The sequence below is a fragment of the Amblyomma maculatum genome, chromosome 5, assembly GCF_055883805.1.
Source record: "Amblyomma maculatum isolate TAMU_Amacu chromosome 5, ASM5588380v1, whole genome shotgun sequence".
Classification (NCBI taxonomy): Eukaryota; Metazoa; Arthropoda; class Arachnida; order Ixodida; family Ixodidae; genus Amblyomma; species Amblyomma maculatum.
Genome location: NC_139348.1, coordinates 153893762 through 153912461, shown reverse-complemented (window position 1 = coordinate 153912461; position 18700 = coordinate 153893762). Strand labels below are relative to the sequence as shown.

At 42.4% G+C, this 18700-nt stretch overlaps 1 protein-coding gene across 4 annotated transcripts; it reads right to left on the bottom strand.

Moving 5' to 3' along the window:
* Window positions 1-663: 663 nt before the first annotated feature.
* LOC146190000 (uncharacterized) lies at window positions 664-18647 on the bottom strand. Of its 4 annotated transcripts, none has more exons than XM_084604720.1 (11): window positions 18609-18647; window positions 18109-18327; window positions 17624-17697; window positions 16564-16677; window positions 16228-16266; window positions 14904-14968; window positions 14666-14760; window positions 13440-13530; window positions 11886-12192; window positions 3648-3833; window positions 664-2027 (listed from the first exon to the last, which is right to left on the bottom strand). In XM_084604720.1, the coding sequence occupies exons 2-11, from the start codon at window positions 18248-18250 to the stop codon at window positions 1737-1739; spliced, it is 1404 nt and encodes a 467-aa protein (XP_084460846.1). In that variant the 5' UTR covers window positions 18251-18327; window positions 18609-18647; the 3' UTR covers window positions 664-1736. The 4 variants fall into 4 exon arrangements, with proteins under 4 accessions (XP_084460846.1, XP_084460845.1, XP_084460847.1 ...); XM_084604719.1 differs by having other exon boundaries at window positions 18412-18639; XM_084604721.1 differs by having other exon boundaries at window positions 18109-18282; window positions 18412-18639.
* Window positions 18648-18700: the final 53 nt, after the last annotated feature.

Genomic DNA, 18700 nt, shown 5'->3' with positions numbered 1-18700 from the left:
AGAATCTGAGATTATATCGGGGGTCTTTTCATGCTGTGCGACAAGACATGATTGTGACGTCAGCTGTGGAAACCGTAACTGGTGAGAAACGAAAGTTCAGTAATAAATTATTTAGTGGTCGTAGGCAAAAGCTGCGTGCAGATTGATATGCAGGAATGGTTTGCACATCATTAACAAGAAAAATGCCACCAAAATTTGGTGTCTATAGACCCTTAATTTCTGTGCTTCATGACATTGAGAAAAGGCAAAACATTTTGCATTTGGCACACCGTGCGGATGTTGCACCTGCTTGCCTCGTGGCGGAAAAGGTGATTTGAAATTGGAATTAGAACTGAATTCCAGTCATCGATGAGCAAGACAACCCTCCAATATCTGTTGCTAGGTCACCACTCTGGACCATGCTTTGAGCAAAAGGATTTTTCAAACTAGCAATGTCAGCTACTGACATTCAATGTCTTCCTTCCATTCCATACAATGTCAGCCACTGACATTCAATGTCTTCCTTCTATTCCATAGTATAAGAAGTGTGTTTTGAAGTCTCAATGGTAAGCCCTACCATGTAGATAGGAATAGTTAACAATATGGCTGAAGCAATAAAGGAATCTGGAAACGTGAGACCAGGAAAGTATGAACACAAGCTACCAGATGAAAAGATTCGAGTGGTGTGTGTCCAATGCTTTTGTATGTTCGTTTATTGATTTTGATTTTTTTTTGCTAAGATGCAACAATTTTTGTGTTTAGAATGCAACAGTACATCATGAGCCCATTTATTTTTTGTGTGAGCAAACACTTGCCAACTGTATAGCATTTTCACTGCTTTCGCATAATGTAGTAAACGTAACTTTACATTACAATACTTTTCAAAGTGAAGCAAACGTGAACTGCACAAGCATAGAACAACAAAACCAGGTGACCAACCAAAAAAAAAATGAACGAGAAGGATACCTGTAAACACCACGCGTCAGTTTTAAAAAATATCGTGCCAGAAATTCAACACGCAAACTGCTCCAAGATACCTTGCTCAAGCGTAATCAACTTTGACACAGTATCTGCAGTTGTTTGTACAATTATATGTAGAGAAACCAGGTAGAGGAAAAAAAAACTTTCTTGCTTCTACAGTCAATTGCAATCCAAGCCGTGTATGTTATATTTAATCACTCCTGCAAAGTTGTTGGGGCAAAATGCAGTTGAAATTCACTATATACCAAGTTGTAAGCGATGCCACACAGTTCTCTGATCACTCGGACTCTACAAGCTGCAAGTATTTATTCTTTCAGCTTTGAAATGAGATGCACTAAATGAAGGTTCATCCGAGAATCGTTACGCGATGCATCTGCTAAAAGAGCAACAACAACAAAAAATTAGCATCCCGGTTAGGGGGGCTGATACGTGGTGTTACTAAACCACACTTTAATTAAACTCTCCTGTCAACAACAAACATCCAATGCTTCAGCTTGTGTTTTCCTTGTGACCTCTATGGACCCTGCCCAAGGTAATATTTCAGCACGATTCAAGGCGCAACACTTGTCACTCAAATACGTGCTGAACAATGTTCAACTCCATGAATGGCATCTCTGCCTTCTAAAGGGTATGCTCTAGTACAATTGATTGCGTGGTTTATCCAACCTTTACCGCTCCCTTGAATTCTCAACTAAAATGAATGCTTGCAGGGAAACCAAGCGCGTCACTTGATTTCAACACGTCAAAATGATAGCGAACTTGAAGAAAAAAAAATGTCACAAATTCTTTAGGGCACAACACAAATTCATGCACACAGCCACAGAATTCTGCAGCACAGTCACCGGCGTAGCAGTAGGGATTTTTACGACTGTGGAATGAAATAAGAATGAACGTGGTCTTGGTCCAGCAAAAACCAGTCCCTGGGACACACCCTTGCGCCACCTTTCGCATCTACTTGCGTTGACTTTCCTTCGACAGCTGGGAACCGCTGCTCGAAAGCTGTGAGCCTTCAGACAGCTGGGATGCACTGCTGGCCCGCTACGCAGAGGAGAACGAAGGAAGCGCACCTGAGCAACACGAGCATTGAAGCCAGTACAGTACAATGATAATAAATAAATAATATCGTAATTTTGCAATTTTTATTATATTGTATTGCCGTGCTTGGTGCCGACGAAGCGGTTCTTGGCTCGATAGGTGTGCTGGTGCTGGACACTGTTATCGGAGTTAGAAGGCGACCTTACTCTTGGGTCCTCGTCTACGTGTACCTTCACGGCTCCCTGTGGCTTGAGTCGTGACAATATAATATATATTATATTATATATATATATGTTAATTATATTCCATTTGCGATATAATTTTGCATTTCCCTCTCTCTATCATAGGGTGATGCAGTTCCATGGACATCAGTCATAACTTATCTTTAAATGTCCAGACGATGCTTAAAGGGACATTCATTCGAAAGCTCTATCTCCAAATTAACGAATAACTGGCCGTGGAGCCGAGAAACACGGCAGAACAATTTGAAACTTGGTCTTTCCATACGGCAGTCGTTTTCGTTTTCTCAATGGAGTGTGGTGTCTGCAAATACTACTAACGTCATGGACACATCATATAGCTAGTGTAGGAACTCTAGGCCGTTCTATGCGCATAACGACTGCTGCGCCGACTAGGTCACATGCAGAACGTGCCATGAACTAAGACGAACAGATTTTATTAAAACATAATTCAGTGCATTAAGCTTGCATTAAATAGAATGAAGTGAATAATTAAACTAAATGAACCCAATGATACGCAACAGAGATACCAACAACTGTTTCAGTCTGTAGCAGCATCTTTGGTGGCATGATTTTGCATTTTGAATGCATTCTAAAGGCAAATCAACTGCAAAGATTAAAGAATAAAAGTTGCTCTAATTTATAGAAAGAGAAAAAAGTAGGCTTCCTCAAATTGATGTGAACACAAGTACCTGTCTGTATAATGCTGTGGCACAGTCGTAAAACGTGCTATATTCACTTCGGACACTCCAAGCAGACATATTTAGTAGCAACGAAAGGACACAGTATGGTGCCACCATTCGCTAAAACCCAACTTTTTTGATCAATATAAAGAATAAATTCCTCGTTAAGCAGCAAGTTCTTCCCTCAATACTCAACAGCTTCGTCATTTGGCTTCTCGGCACGACGTCGCCACATTCATTCTCTACTCATGCATGGCTGCTGAAGTTCCCAAAGGCAAACATATTATGAGATCCGCGCTGTATATGATCAGCCACTTCCAGTTAAAGCACAGCTCCTTGAAATGGGACACTTGGGACAAACTGATGTTAGCATGTATCGATAGATCACCGCATTATGATGAGAAAGATATCCTTTAACTTTGACATACACACAGTATTGCCGTCGCTTTTTGGTTCTGGACCTCCTACGTTAAACAGCATTAACCATTCTTATCTGTGATCATAAGAACTGTGAACTTGAATCGAGTGGACAGAAAAAGATGAAAGGTTCTGTTTTTAAATCCAATTTTGCTCACAAATACATCAATGTTATGCTGCCGAACAACTATCAATGGTGCTACACCTTCATTAAAGATAAAAATTTACCAAGAGCAAGAACTGGACGGGGTAGTCCTCGATGGTTTGCTTGGATGTGCAAAGAGCCAACACTAAGATGCAATGCTCCACATACCCGTTTGTGTGCCCGCCACACTCGCTGAATCTTCTTGGCTGCAATGTTGCGCCTGACAGTCTCTGCCCTGGGATCTAGTGGAGCACTGGATGTGGCTGGCTTGACGGCTGCTGTTGGCTTTGGCTTTGCCGCTGCTGGCAGTGTCGTCGTCGCACCACTACTGCTTACTGAAGTCTGCTGTGGCTTCTGCGAGAGAAAGTTGAACAAAAGGAATTGCCGCTGCGTTAGGCCCTCCAGTACTCGTGGTTTCAGTCACCCATACAACGAAAGCTACTCCCGAGAAGGTAACATTTATTCTCATTGCAACGTGGTTCCATAGCTACACAGTTGCCAGATGCTTTGGATGTTCTAAAAACAAGCAATAAATGCAGAAGCCGCGACAACTACCTTTGGCAGCGACATTCTTACTGAGGAGCTTGAGCTCTGATCCTAACACCAGGCCACTTCTTCTTCTTCACCTTTTGAAACATGGCACATACCCACATAGGGAGGCTGGCCAAGGTGTGCTGGCATGTAGATGGAAATTTCCACAGGCGATTACGACAAAAACAACAGCGCTAAGCGGGAAGTCTGAAAAATGTATTGATGAAAAAACTACAGAAGAGCATTTAAAGTGATATAACGAACATAAGATTTGGTGGAAAAAGAAGATCTCAAAGAAATTTAAGAGAGCAGTTCGACTTACCAGTTGCAATTATGTACTAATCATGGAGAAACCAACATATTGAACTCAATACAACTGTCTAGCTGGGGTGTCTTCTTTGTTGTCATCATCTTCTGCTTTGTGAACAGCAGCTCTGGTTACGCACAATGGCTGGCTTAAGCAGGGAAGAGACTTTGAAATTACAAAAAATGGCTAGAACGTCAATTTAAAAATACATATATGTATTTGTACCTGCTCGTAGTTTTGTTTTCTATATAATGTTGCAATGTTTTTATTGCTGGAATCTGCCTGGAAGTATTCGGAGATGATCAAACTGCAGAGCAGATTTCCTCACGACCGATTTACCTATTCCAACCCTGTTCGTTTTGTTGCACCCCTGGAAACGTACTGCAGGTCAAAATATCTTTTGTTTTTTGAATTTTATAGTTTTGAATAGTTTGTAGCACGAAATTTTCTTTTCTGTATAGTCATGTCTCCAGGAAATGCACTGAAAAAATTCAGAATTGAAAATCTGTTCAGCAGAGAAAAAAAAGGAACTAAGAACTTCTTGACCTGCCCGTAGATGCACAACAAATGTTGAATCAGCTGTCTACCACATTTAGTTAACAGAGGAGGTTTTTTGCAAATATCCCGAATATATTGCATGAAAAAAAAAGAAACATTCTTGAGATAACCAAGAAACTATCCATATTCATGATGTTATTTCCAATAAGCTTTAAAAATGATGCGCCAAGAAGTAAACATTGCTTACAGCCGCGTCCAGCATTAAAAGAGTGTTGAAATTCTGTCCTAAGTAAAATTTGACTGCCAGGCTCTGTTGATGCTCAAATGGTAACAATTGATGAATTTCTTTACAAAAAATTTCGAGTTAAGGATTTAGAAATTTCACTCGTGATGAATTTCGTTCACAGAGCGCGTGAATCTGGCACAGACCATGCGTCTGGACTACATTTGGAATACTTGTGCTTAGGCCAGAGCAAGTAGGTGGTGCTAGCACACATCGTTCTTTGCGCTTCACGCCTTTATGAGTGCATGCCGTCTGTTTTCAAACCTGTAATGGATCTTCGTTGCTTCCTGGGATGGAGCAGACGCCAACAGTTTAAGCGATTCTATTATTCGTGTTTAGGCAGCTGAGTGCAGGCAAACACCATAAGAGTTTTTTAGCGCTTCTATAAAACAAAGTTTCCGTTCACTGTTATGATTTTTCCTGAGCAGAGTAGTATAACTGAATGGCTTTACTGCGAAAGGAACGCATAAAATACTGTTTTCACGCGTAGTCTTGCAGTCATTCTCCAAGCTGGGGTCTTTACGAATATTACTACGTGCCACTGCTGCACACTGACTCACTCTTATCAAGAGCGAGCATTCATTCGTGAAGAGGAATTTGCATTCATAGCAGCGGCAAGTACCGATTGTCTACAATAGAATGCACAGAGAGCAGAGCCAGCATGGTGGAGATGAGAAGCCGGCGGAAATGGAGGATGCCACCGAAGAAATAAATGAAGCAAACTTCCAGTCGAATCCACCGCTATTGTGGAGTAATTCCGACTGCTCCACAGAGCAACCTTGGCTTGATGATCAGCCCCATCTGCAATCCAGCCATGCTGAAGCAGATATCCACGTTTCCTACTAGTATGTGGCTGCAATACCCTTCAGCAAAAATGTGAATGTGCATTTTTATTTTTATTTCACAGATGACGGCACAGGTATACAGAGCCATTTCTTCCGCAGTGCATAAGGGTCATCACAGCAACTATGATGGCTGTGAATGATGTTCGTGGTTTGCAGTGCATCTAGCAATAAAGCTGACTGTTTGCGGCGCAGCAAGTGTTTGAGCTACGCACCCAACCCCATTCTGTAAAAGCCTTTGGCAAATGTGTAATAGGTGGCGCAAAAGCTCAGCTGGAAATTTAGTGAGTTCCACTCACAGTAATCTGGCTCGTGCATAGTATCAATGCTGGTGGCCTCCATCCTTGTAGTTGCCTTTTTTTGTGAACTCTCAAAAATCATGATCGACCGTCAAAAGTCCCATGATGCTGCAGCACCAAAGAGGAAAAGAGCAAGTGGACCATGCAGATTTTCTGGGACACATGGCAGTCCAAATACCTCGGAATCCATTTCACGTGGCAGCAGTTTTGCAGCACTAAGCATCAAGTCTTCTGACAGAGACCTTGAGGATATACAGGAGAGTTCTTAACAGTCAGATGGCGAGCTGGACTGCTGTGGTAACACGGAACCTGATGATTCAGGAAATACAGCAGAACCTCGTTGACAAGTTTCCGGTTTGTACAATTTCTTGTTTCATGCGTTCAAAATCTCGAGCAGTAAAACATCTCCCATAGAGTTACACTATTTTTCTTCCGGTTAATACGCTCCCGGATCACATGATTTCCTGGTTACTATGTTCGAAATTTCGACAAACTGTGGTCGTAAATATGTTTTGCAATCAACTGGGCATAAGCTAACGAGTGCTCGCGACGTGAAAAACTGTCAGCGGCGCTCACCCGCCACAGTGTTTTCCTGCAGTGCCTAGGTGCAATGGGGTGAAGTGTCAAAGAAAGCCAACGAGCCAATATATGAGGCGCCTGTTCCCACGGAAACATGACTTCATGAGGAGAAACACTAACTTATTTTGCGGTGCCTTAGAGACGTAGGGATGAACCATTTCATAACTACAGCTATTCACTTGTATATGAGCGGGCCAGGTCTGGGGCAGGCAGCATGAGCAAAAGTGCGGCGACTGTAAGCCATCGTCATGGCTTCTTCACATGTCACTGGTGTAAGGGGGCAAAGCGTTCGGAACCAACCAAGGAAGCGATCCCAGCTCGTCATTGCTTCCATGAACCAGATTTGTTTCTGAATCTCTTATGCGCTTAGGACAACACAAATATGGACTAAATTCTGCGAGAGCTAGAAAAGGAGCTGTGCATACTTGATATCTATAATTGCTAATCTACACTTCCATGCAGTGAAAGCCTCAATTATAAATGCCTTTGTACTTCATTCAGCAGTAATTTTTTTTTAAATCAGGCAGTTCGGATCATACGCTTCCCCCACAATACGTCCTCTCACGTTTCTCGATTTGGTGTCTGTGCACAAAGTGAGTCGATCGGCATGAAAGTCCAAGAAATTCAAGACGGCGGCCCGCATAGCTCAATATGGCGATTGGAAGTGGAACTATGTGTCCATGACATCATGGGCTGAAATGGTGGCATAGTTTAGGAATCCCAGATCCAAGATGGCAGCTCTCGGCGTGACGTTATAGCCAAGATGGTAGCCTCTTAAAAGAGTCGTGCCCATACACCCCACCTTACCCCACCTTTATCCCCTTTATAGATTCCATAATGGGGTGATAAAACCATACCAAGGAGGCCAATAAATAAATATATATTCGTTTCCCTACACATATACTCTTAAGGTCTCCCACCACACGAGCTACCTTAGCCAGGACAGTGGTGGGAGAATGGTGGTACATAAATAAAACTACATTCAGATAAAAGCTAAACATTGAGTACTTTGACTTACTAGTTCAAACGTAAAAATATTGAATTAGTGACCGAATCCTGGACCACCGAAGCTCCCCAAACGAACCCGATTCCGATTTGGGACGTTTCTTGGGGGGAGGGGAGGGGGGATAACTCAATAATGGGGAGTCGTAGACAAATGGGAGAAGTACAAAATGATTTGTCATGATGAGATCTATCAGAAATGACATATGATACAAGTCAATGACGTGACGTGATGATGGATGACACCAAATCTTTGACTTATGCTACTGTATAAACCATATCACAGGTCGAATGGGAATATAGGTCGACGCCCTTACCGTGAAGTGAAAATAAATAAATAAATAAATAAAACAAAAACAAAAAAAATGGAGAAGCACATATATTTACAACATTGGCTGTGTCTCTGCATCACTAGAGCTATGATCTCACTCCAAGCTTTCAGCAGCGTCGTCGCAAGACAACTCTTTGCTGCTCGCCACCTCCCAGAGTGTGTCATCTAGTTCCCATAAAGAGTGTTGCTTACCCAGCATTTCTTGAAAGGCTGCATGCGAACAGCTGACCTTGTCCACAGCATCGCACGCTCTTTTCTGAAACGCCGAATAGCCAAACCGTCGCTGAGAGAGCAGCCATGTTGTCGTTCGCTTCGGCGAACATCACTTTTTCTGGAAAGCTACTGTAAAATGCCTCCACATGTCGTTATTCATTGGTAAAGAGGCATTTTATACTCTCGTAGGTTGAACGAAAGAGTGCACGCAAAGATAAATGCTAGTAACTGCAGGATGTTGATACGGTTTTGGCTGTCCGTTCACAAGCAGGCATGCTACTTGTTGCCAGACTGTGCCTCAAATTCTGCTAAAGACCGCAATATAAGACGAGGGACGACTTTAGCTTGCATTTTTTTTAGAAAAAATCTCGACCTATCTTTCGGTTTATACTGTACTTCTTCGTCCACTAACGAAGAACAAAAGCGATCGCCGTTAATACTTCTGCCAAAGACTATCGGTGAAAACTCAAGAGGAATGTGAGGAAACGTTTTGCTTTGCATTAAGCATTTGTGGAACTCATTTTAATTTAATTTGTATGAAATCCTAGTAAACCAATGAGATAACGCTCGTTACTTCACCGTTTCTTACACCATATCCTAATCATCATCCTGACGAGCAAAAATGCCCTGAACATTTTTCTACTTTTTTTGACTGATGACATCTGGGACATGATGGCCTATGAGAAAAACAGGTAAGGAATGCATTACACAGAGTCGAAGGTCCTACAGGAGAAGTCCAGATGAAAACATGGACACAGAGACAAATGCAGAAGAAATGGAAGTGTTCCTTGGAGTACTGATCTACGTGGTACTTAAGAAACCTCCAACTTTGCATCACTATTGGGCAAGAAGCGACTGTTATGGAGTAAACTGCATTCACCAGAACATGACACGTGACCAGTTTCTACTCCTACCAAGATTCCGGCATTTTGCAGATACGGAGGAGTTGAGTGCACAGAAGGATCACCTCTTTCATATAAGGCCCTCAATAGAAAAATCAGTCGCAATTTCTGTGCTGTATTGAAGCCAAGCAAAGAAACTGTCATTGACGAAACGATGATTCCATGGAGTGACCACCTCACCTTTCGGTAATGTATCTAAGGTAAAGCCCACAAGTCGAGCTCTACAAAGCCTGCACCAAGGAGAGCTTATACACCGAGATTGCAAATACATATGGCTGAAAATCTGACGCCCAATCAGGCATCGGTCATGCCGACAATGCATTAAGCTTGATGGCCGGTTTTACCAGCTGCGGTCGTGCCTTTTTTGCAGATAACTTCTACACGAGCACTCCAATCGCATCATGCCTGCTGAAAGAGAATACACTGATATGTGGCACTCTCCACTCCAACTAAAAGGGGCTTCCTCAAGAAGTGGCAGGAGGAAAACTAAAACATGGAAAAGTCATTGGCCTCGAATAACAAGATGGCATAAAGATGTTCAAGCGGATGGACAAATGATCCATTCTTATGATACAACTATTACTAAGCATGACGCTAGCCTTATTGATGTCGAGGAAAAGCTGAGGAAGGGTGAGCTAGTCATAAAACCAGGCATGATCCTCGACTCAACAATGCTGTGAAAAAGGGTGCCCACTACAGTGACCAGATGACGTCATATTACGCCTGCCTACGGAGGGGGCTCAATTGGCACACGAAAGTGGCTGTTGATCGGATCTCATCGTTGGAACTGCTGTTCTGGATGTGTGGGTTGTTCGTTCAATGCTCAACAGTAAGGAATTGCCAAATCATTGAACTCCATGAGCAGCTGGCATGCTTTCTTTTCAGCACAGCTCAGACTGAGACCGAAATGACACACAGAAGGAATTGTGTGCACAGGCCAAGGCACCTGTGCGAACCGCCTGAAAGTGATGCACATGATGCTACGCATCGCTAAGAGCTCGCAGAAGCCCAAACGAGGCGACGATGATACAGCAGAAGCCCGGTATAAGAGACCTAGATGCAACAGACATTAGGGAATAAGAGACACCATTCACCCAAATGGTTGGCCGCTCAAAGAATTTCATTAATTGGACCTCTTTTTTAACAGACATTGGACGTAGAAGACAGTTGGCTATAAAGGACAAAGTAGCCAAAGTTTGGTACTCAGTCTTGCTTGTAACAGACATTCTAGCATTAGATGTGGCACCATCCATCGCCAGATTCAGTAGCAGCTACAGTGGAAACAAAAGAGGGACACACCTATGCCATCATTATTAATTATAATGCCAGCAAACAAAGACAAGGCCAATCAGCTATGAAATGACTAAAAGAAGCCACTGCAGTGGGAATGCAGCGTAGAGAAGCTCTTCAGGCTTGCCACGAAGAGCACAAGTGCGACTGCACATGCGAGCATCTGAGCGAGCATATTGGGAGTGCGCATTGGGTTCTCGAATCAGTGGAGCTTCCTATCACGAATTACCGTAGATGTTGTGTCCACTAGTCTGAAGAATATAGCGAAAATTGTCTATTATGTTGCATTTCAGTATGAGCGACAAATTTATCTGGTAAATGCAAAGAAAATGCTCAGTTGGTGCCACTGACATAAACAAGTCATTGTACCTAGAGAGCAAGACATAGCCAAGACAAGACCACCACAAATGACATAGAAACAGAAGTGGTTCTGCTCTGGCAAGGACAAATAAACTGCTCTGTTTGCTATTCAATCAGTTTCAACTCCACTCAGAAACGCCTCGTTTGCTTTTAATTTATTTTTCTTCTATTACCGCTGTTACCCTTTGTCAAACAAGCATAAATTTAGGAAGGATATTTCTGCTGGTGATGTTTTATATATTTTTCTTCGAAAAGTGCTCTGAAAATATTTGAATAAAACATCCAAACTGAGCCAAACTGAGTCCATATTATCAAGTGTGTATAGAAATAGATTGAAGCTGGAAATTTATATTGCAGACTTGGAGTTGACAAACGCGCAAGAACCGGTAGGCAGGTAGTAAAAGCAGCAGGCAACATTTTCAGAAAAGTAAAGAGCATTTTGAGAATGTTTGTGTGCAGCAAATGAGAAAAAAAGTCAGAGGTGTGAGAGTAAAAAGGGAATTTGGAACTTCACTGCAATAGAGTAGAGCTCTCAACCAAGCTCTAGTCAGAAAAGTAGTTGAGCTTATGTAGATAAAAGAAGCCCCCATTGTTTTTCAGGGACAGTCACAGAACTGTAGGAAGACACCTGCACAATTGAGATTAAGCAGACAGCATTGCCAGAACAAATGGATAAATTTCTTGGGTGCAATAACCAATAAGGATTCCTTGGCCACACTACATTTTCGGTCCATTTGGTCTTCTGGCATAAGACTGTGTTGTTTGGAAGACAAGTAATGCTGCTGCAAGAAAACAGACTTTAAGATATTTTTTGTCGATGTCACAGCCATTATTTAAACACGGCAAGGCTACCACACGTATTTAAGGACAGCATGCCACTGGTGCCAATAATTTGGCCACCGTACGTATTACTATCATTTTGTTGCTTGCAGGCAATTACTGCACTGATTGTTGCTCAAAGCCACTCACATTGTCAGGAGGTGCCGATTTTGACTCGACGGAGATGGCCGACGTCTCCATCTTGTCGTCAGGCTGCGGTGGACCTCGAGTGACGCTAAACGTGTTTGACCGCTTGGCTGTGGCGATGTTTTTGCGCTGCTCCGAGGTTGCCGAGCCAGCTCGGTTGGATGACGTGGCCGGTCGCTGCGCACCGCGATTTGGTAGAGGCAGCGTTCTCGGAGGCGTCTTCACAGGGGCCTTTGTGGGCGTCTTTACGTTCGTGGCTGCCTTGGCTGTGGGCGGCTGCAGCTGAGACTTGAGTCGTCGATTTTCTTGGCTGCAGAACAGGAAGTATTAATTATTTTGTCTTCATGTTCAGTCTTGGTCCAAAGTCCTGAAGCCTAAGGATTTTCCTCCCGGCCGCAAAATGGAGCCGTCACGCCACCATTAAACGCCAGGGGGCATTTCAAATGCTACGAAGTGATTTCTTATCTCAGCAAGAAACTTTCTCTTGGCATTTTTAGTCTTCAGTGATGCTGTTAAGGCCGCATATTTTGCCACAAGGGCATTAGAATTAGGAGTGAATATGCCTACGTTTTCAGATCCCAGTTATGCAAACAAGAAAGAATAATTAGAAGGCATGAATAAAACCTCTCCCACAAACTGAACCACACAACAGTGACATTGTCTGGTTCCAGGTAAAACACGGGAGAAAATGAACCTATGATGGCAAAGGTTAAACAGTGACATCAAATTTGTAAAGCCAACCGGGTAACAAGATTATACGCGGATGGAGCTTAGGAAGTAGATCTGGATAGCATGCTGCCAGCTTAGGTTTTGTTGCATTTTTGAAGTTGGCATGAAACTAGATCAGGAACAAAGAGAGGAGACGCCTAGAGCACAAGAAATAAAGAATATGCAATGTGATGTAAGAACAATGTCTATGCTAAGGTTTGAAGAATGTGTAGTAGTTACTAAATACTCAGTGGCACAGCTTTTTAGTATACCAAAGAAACAATACCTAAAGTCTGAAGTACTAAAAATACCAAACATGTCTAGGTGTCTACATAGTAGCATTACAGCTGTTACTAGCTTTAGTTACAATACCATGAATGTGAACAAATGGCCACACTAGGTGATGATGCGAGCCCTACGTGGCTGACCACGATATTGTAAACAGATCAGGGTACAAAAGTAAGCTGGAAGCGACGCATGTGAGTATCCTTGAAAAAAAAAGTTTGTCAACATTTCTCTCACATCAGTGCGGTTATCTTTTTAGAATGCACTTTCATACATTTAGTGATGCCTAGTGTCACAAATGTGGTGCTCAAAATTAAATCTTCCGTCAGACATCAGCACTCACGTTTTACATTTTCCCCGTAGCACACTGAGACTAGTGAGCATGTTTAATCTAAAAAGTTTGAATAGCCTGTCTCGATAACACACACACAAAAAAAATAAAACACTTTCTGCTTTTTTCTGCTTTGCTGCTTCACACGTTCAGTGTGACTGGTAACGGACAAAACTAACTAAAATTTCATTCTGTCCTTACCCGGGATAAGTTTATACACGGCATTCACTTACTCTTTTTCCTTCAGCTGGAAACTCAGCCGGCGATTCTCCTGGCTCAGACGTTCGATCTGTTCCCGAAGCTTGGCAAGCTCCGCGCTCGAACCTAAGAGAGTGACAGGCATTGTAGCTCCACAGTAAGATTAAAAAAAAGGTGTCTATCCTTACAAAATGCTAACAAGTAAATGAAAAGTGGACAAAGGCAGAACACAAAAGGCAATGCACTGAATTCAAAAAATTTGTTCAGCTAATGAAAAGAAAGTTTAGATGCAATGTTTGCAAAGCAAGACCTGAACCACCCTCAGCTAGCAGCGCAAGCAATTAGCCGTGAGCATACACAAGGCACTGTATTGCAGGCTTGAGCGAAACAGTAAGTGCTTCATCACATGCAAGTCTGGAAGGAAAAGCTGGTCATATGCAAAGCGGTGCTGGCATAAAAAAAGTAAAAGAAATACCGGAAGCAGCATTGTTGCAGAATAAAATCGTAGTAAAGAATAGTCAAGAATGGAACAGAGCAAAAAGTTCGAAGCATGCTTACTAAACCGATCGAGAAAGAAAAGATGTATTCTTTGGACTTCTCATTCCATCACAGTTATCGCAAGTTTCCAAATTCTGAAATGAACAAAAAGTGCCAAACTGAATACAAAGGGCTCATAGAAAATACATGGGGCCGCAAGTCACACGCCATGTCTCGTCAAGTAACATGCCACCATCTAGAGAGCTTGCTTGCAACCAGCGAAGGGCTTTTATTAGTGAAAACCACAATGCAAAGAACTAGCAGGCAGAAAAACAAAGGGAAGATCATGTACTGCGATGGATAAAAGTTTACGGGATGCAGTTTCGTAGGAAATAATTTCAGCGGTGTCTCACTAGACTGTAAGCTGGTACTATTCATTCCAGCAGATATAGTATGCTCATGTCTGTGCTTGTTCCTATGGTTTTTACTGACCCCCTTTGTTCAACCGCACAAATTTTTTTTTTTTGCCAATGAAACCACGTCCAATAATCTTATGTCCACGATTGTACAACTATGATGCTAAAACTCAAATTTGAGGCCAAGGTAACTTTGCTTGTGAGTATATGGCAATACCAAATGTGCCTTTATTTCAAAAAGCCATATGGCTAAATTAATGTTGCAGGAATTAACTAATAGTGGCATTTGTCTCCATACTTTCTTTTTTACGGGAATTAAGCAAAGACCACAACCAAATTGTTAGTTGCACTGCAACTAAAACAATTACCTCGGGGCTGAGTGTTGGCTAACCGGGATTTAGAAGGATGCAGCTTTTCTGGTGTGGCAGTCTCTGATGAATGCCTCTGGGCAGCCTGGAGTTTCCTGTTTTTCCAGACACCAACAAGGCAGCAGTGTTAAGGTTTAACGCCTCTTTCCTCATGCAGAATGCATTAGAAGACAAAAACCAAAAGTTCACCATAAAAAGAAGCAAGAATAGAGCTAGAAAAAGAATCCAAAGCACTTACTTCAGCTTGTCCTCTTTTTCCCTGAGCTGCATTTCAAGTCTCGCACACTTTTGCTTCAAGCCATCCTGTGGAAGGTTAGTGAGAAAGGAAGCTGTTTAGACTGTTTAGACCCAGTTTTATAAAGTCTATAAACTAGAATCGCAGTGAGAAATACTGAATGGGAACAGTACACTTTTGATGGCCCTTAGATTAGCAGTGCTGCATTGCAAATTACTAAAATAGCTTTCCTATGCGTCAACATTTTCCAAACTGTAAAAGGCACAAACTACATCTGTATTTATTTCACCCATGGCATTTTACCAGTGCGCAAAGCAGGAAAGCCAACTTATGTTCTTAAACAGTTTTTTTCACAATCTATATGTCCAAACACAGCGCTAAAATTTTCCTTGATTTCGATGCCCTTCAACATTGCAGTGTAATCATGTGCCCTAAAACCAGAAATAAAGGAGCTGATTACACCCATAACTCATTAAAATGAGTAGGTAAAACAATCTTAAAATAGTTTGACATAGCAAAATTTGTAGTACATGATTTCACACACACACAAAAAAGAAATTGACTGTACATTTTAGTTTTGGGCTAATCATGAATCATAGTGCACTAGCACAATTAGCCATAGTTTTGCACAGCATGATTACTCGGACAATCCTTGCTAGAGAAATGGGAAGACTATTTGTGACGTTTCTGTGTCATTTCAAAGGGCGTTTCTGGCAATTTCAAAGGCCACAAAATGCAAATTACTAGTTGAGCTGGCTTCCCCACACAGCACAACCAGCACGCAACGGCAGCAGACCATGCTTCAGCCAAGGTGACTTCCATCCGTAATAGGCAAACTGCTATACATAAAGTAAAAACTGCACGTGTTTGTTAAACTATCTTGCACGAGTTTAATACAGCCAACAACATTTGCGTTTGTTATATTGAGGTCAGACATAGTAATAATTTTAGATCATTAACCTTTTTTCCGCCGCGCACTCTCTCTCTATAAAGTAAATAATTTCTGCCCTGGTAGCGTACAATCAATCTGCAGAGACTGCACTGAAGCACATTTTACAGCTTTTAGTAAAAGGATCTGTAAAGAATAATCTGAAACACCCTATTGTGCTCAGTTAATTTACGGCAGATGAGTGAAATTCAGTTCTCAGCATCTTTTTTTGTCTCCAAATCTCGATGTAGGCAGTACGGAAGTACATCACATGTACTCTGGCATGCGTGAGCAGATAACCTTGAGTCTAGGAGGTCACTGCTCGCAGAAATCATTTACACATGAGCACAATGAGATAAGGGAAGCAAAAGAAGAAAGGACAAAATACAGCATACTCACTTCTCCCTTCTTCTGCTCTTGAGCAACTGCTGCCTTGTCCTAGCAAAACAGAAGAGCACAGCAGGTCTCGATCAGAGGATGTAGGCAGTGCAGTGTCCTTAACGTTTGTTGAGTTGCTGTCTGCACAACTCTGTGTCGTTTATTTTTGTTCAATTGTTCAAATGAGGTGCGCTTCTATCTTGCCACTACATCAACGCTTTCATAATACTGGCTGGTTTAGTAGTCAGACCACTTGGTGCAATTTGATATTCTATGGTGACACAGGACTGTCTCCTTCCATTTCCTGCCTGGCTTTGGCTAAAGTGCCACAGAATGACGACCAGGAAGTCTAGTTACCTTTGCTGCTCGAGTGAGCTTGTCAAGCTGCCTTGCCTTGCGAGTACAGTCTTCTTCAAGGTGCTTCACTTTTGCCTTGAGACACTGGTTTTCTGTGCGAAACTGTGCCACCCTCTGCAAGTGTGTTACACAAGTCTTAGATGCCTCCTTTTTTTTCAACAAATTGCAGCAACTTAGATGCAATTCTATAATAAACCATAAAAAACTTATGTGAGCAACAAATGTACTTTTACTGCAGCCTGCCAAAGCGTGCTGCTGTTGAAACATGAGGAGGGTTCATGTAAAAGTAATGCTACTGATGACCTCAGATAAACAACTTTCACAGTGGGCATTTCTGGGAATGGAGTGCAATGACTATGCCGCCTTATTAAGTCTCATAGATTTAGCAGACTGCCCAAAACCTCCATGCATTATTTTTTAGATTAAGTTTATGGCACCCTAAAATGCCATGTTCCACCTTTTGGGCAACTTAAACTTGTTCATGTGAATTCATAATATGAGATCTCCAGTTACATATGGCGTATCACACAGCTGCCAAAGGTTACATTATATATCCGTTTACATTGTCTGCTCTTGCAGCATGCAATACGGTTTAATAATCAAAGCTATCTAGCCACAGAAAACAGGCCAGAACATGCAAAGCTGCTACACAAAAAGAGTTGTGTCCTTCTTTGAGAATGGTTGTCGCTGTGGCAGTGTCCGACACAATGGACAATTAAACACAGGAGTGGATGTTCAAACTTGCTTAGTACATCACTGCAATTGCATAGTCACAGGGTTGTTATCCAGTTAAATTACAAAAATGTATGTCGGCTTCGACACGCAAATTAAGCTGTGGCAGAAATTATAGAGAAATTCGTACTGCAACAAATTAACTTCATTACTAAGCACATGTGAATGCATGCTCTATAAACGCCACATATTCATCACTGCCATGCCCACTTCTAAGAGTGCTTATGTGCGTCTTCTCATCTATTTATGCAGTGCCAAAACCTTGGTTTGTCATTTCTGCAATTTAACAAATATATATGCGCTGCAGCGAAAACTTCCACACCCTCACCTTCTGTAAAGCTGCCGCTTCCTGACGGAGTTTTTCTGTGGCCATCCGAGCCGAAGCATTTGGGGACCTCGCACCTGCGTCAAGGACACGCTAGAGCCATTGCATTAAAACACAGAAAAAAAAAAAAAGAAAAGAAAGAACGAGACCAACTTACAGCGAAGACAAAACGGATGCAACAGAAATAAGCTAGCCAAAGATTAACGCTGCTTGTATAACTATCCGAGGTACTACTTGAAATAGCGCAAGAAAGAAGTGAGAAACTGACCGGAAGATAAGTTTTCATTACAAATTAATATTACATAGTCTGTACACTAGTGGGCAACAGTAAGTCAAAGAGAGCATTCACATATCCGTTCCGACGTTTTGCCTCACGGCTTCCCGCTCAGCACTTCTGATGATCAAAAAGAAACTATAGGTCGCGATGTGCGTTCGACGAAATGGTTCATAATTTATCGACGAAGTTTTAAAAATTCTTATAAACCTACGCTGTTCCTTGTTGGCTAGCTGGTTTCCGTTCACTGTCGGAGCTTTCGTCGTGGCCGAGTTCGAAGCCCTCGAACCAGGCGGGCCCGGCGACTTCGGCGTCCCGGGCTTCTTGGCGACATCATTCATGACCGGGCCGTTCATCGGATGCCAGCCTTGAGGGAGCGACGTCACGTCTGCAGATCCGAAAGCACTCTTCCGATCAGAGCACCCGCGTTAAACTGAATAAAGAAACAAAACAAAACAGAAAAATGAATAATGCGACCGTCACACAGCGGTTTAACAAATGTGAACTGAAAACGCACCGACAGATCGCGTTCAGCGTAAGAACGCGCACAAGTCTCTCAAGGAGCAGACAGGTTTAAAGTTTTCTCTTAGACACGGGACAAGCAACAGACGCCCTACACGCTTCGTAGGAGCGGCGGGGTTGCCGTGAGTAATTGCTTTGGCAAGCAGAGACGACGAACTGTCAAGTTGAAAGCGTCAAACTCACGTCCCTCACCATGGCAACGGACCTAAACAGCCGCCATGCTGGAAAGTGACAAGCGTGAGCAGACGCAAAAATGAGGAACGCAACGTAAACACATCAAAATA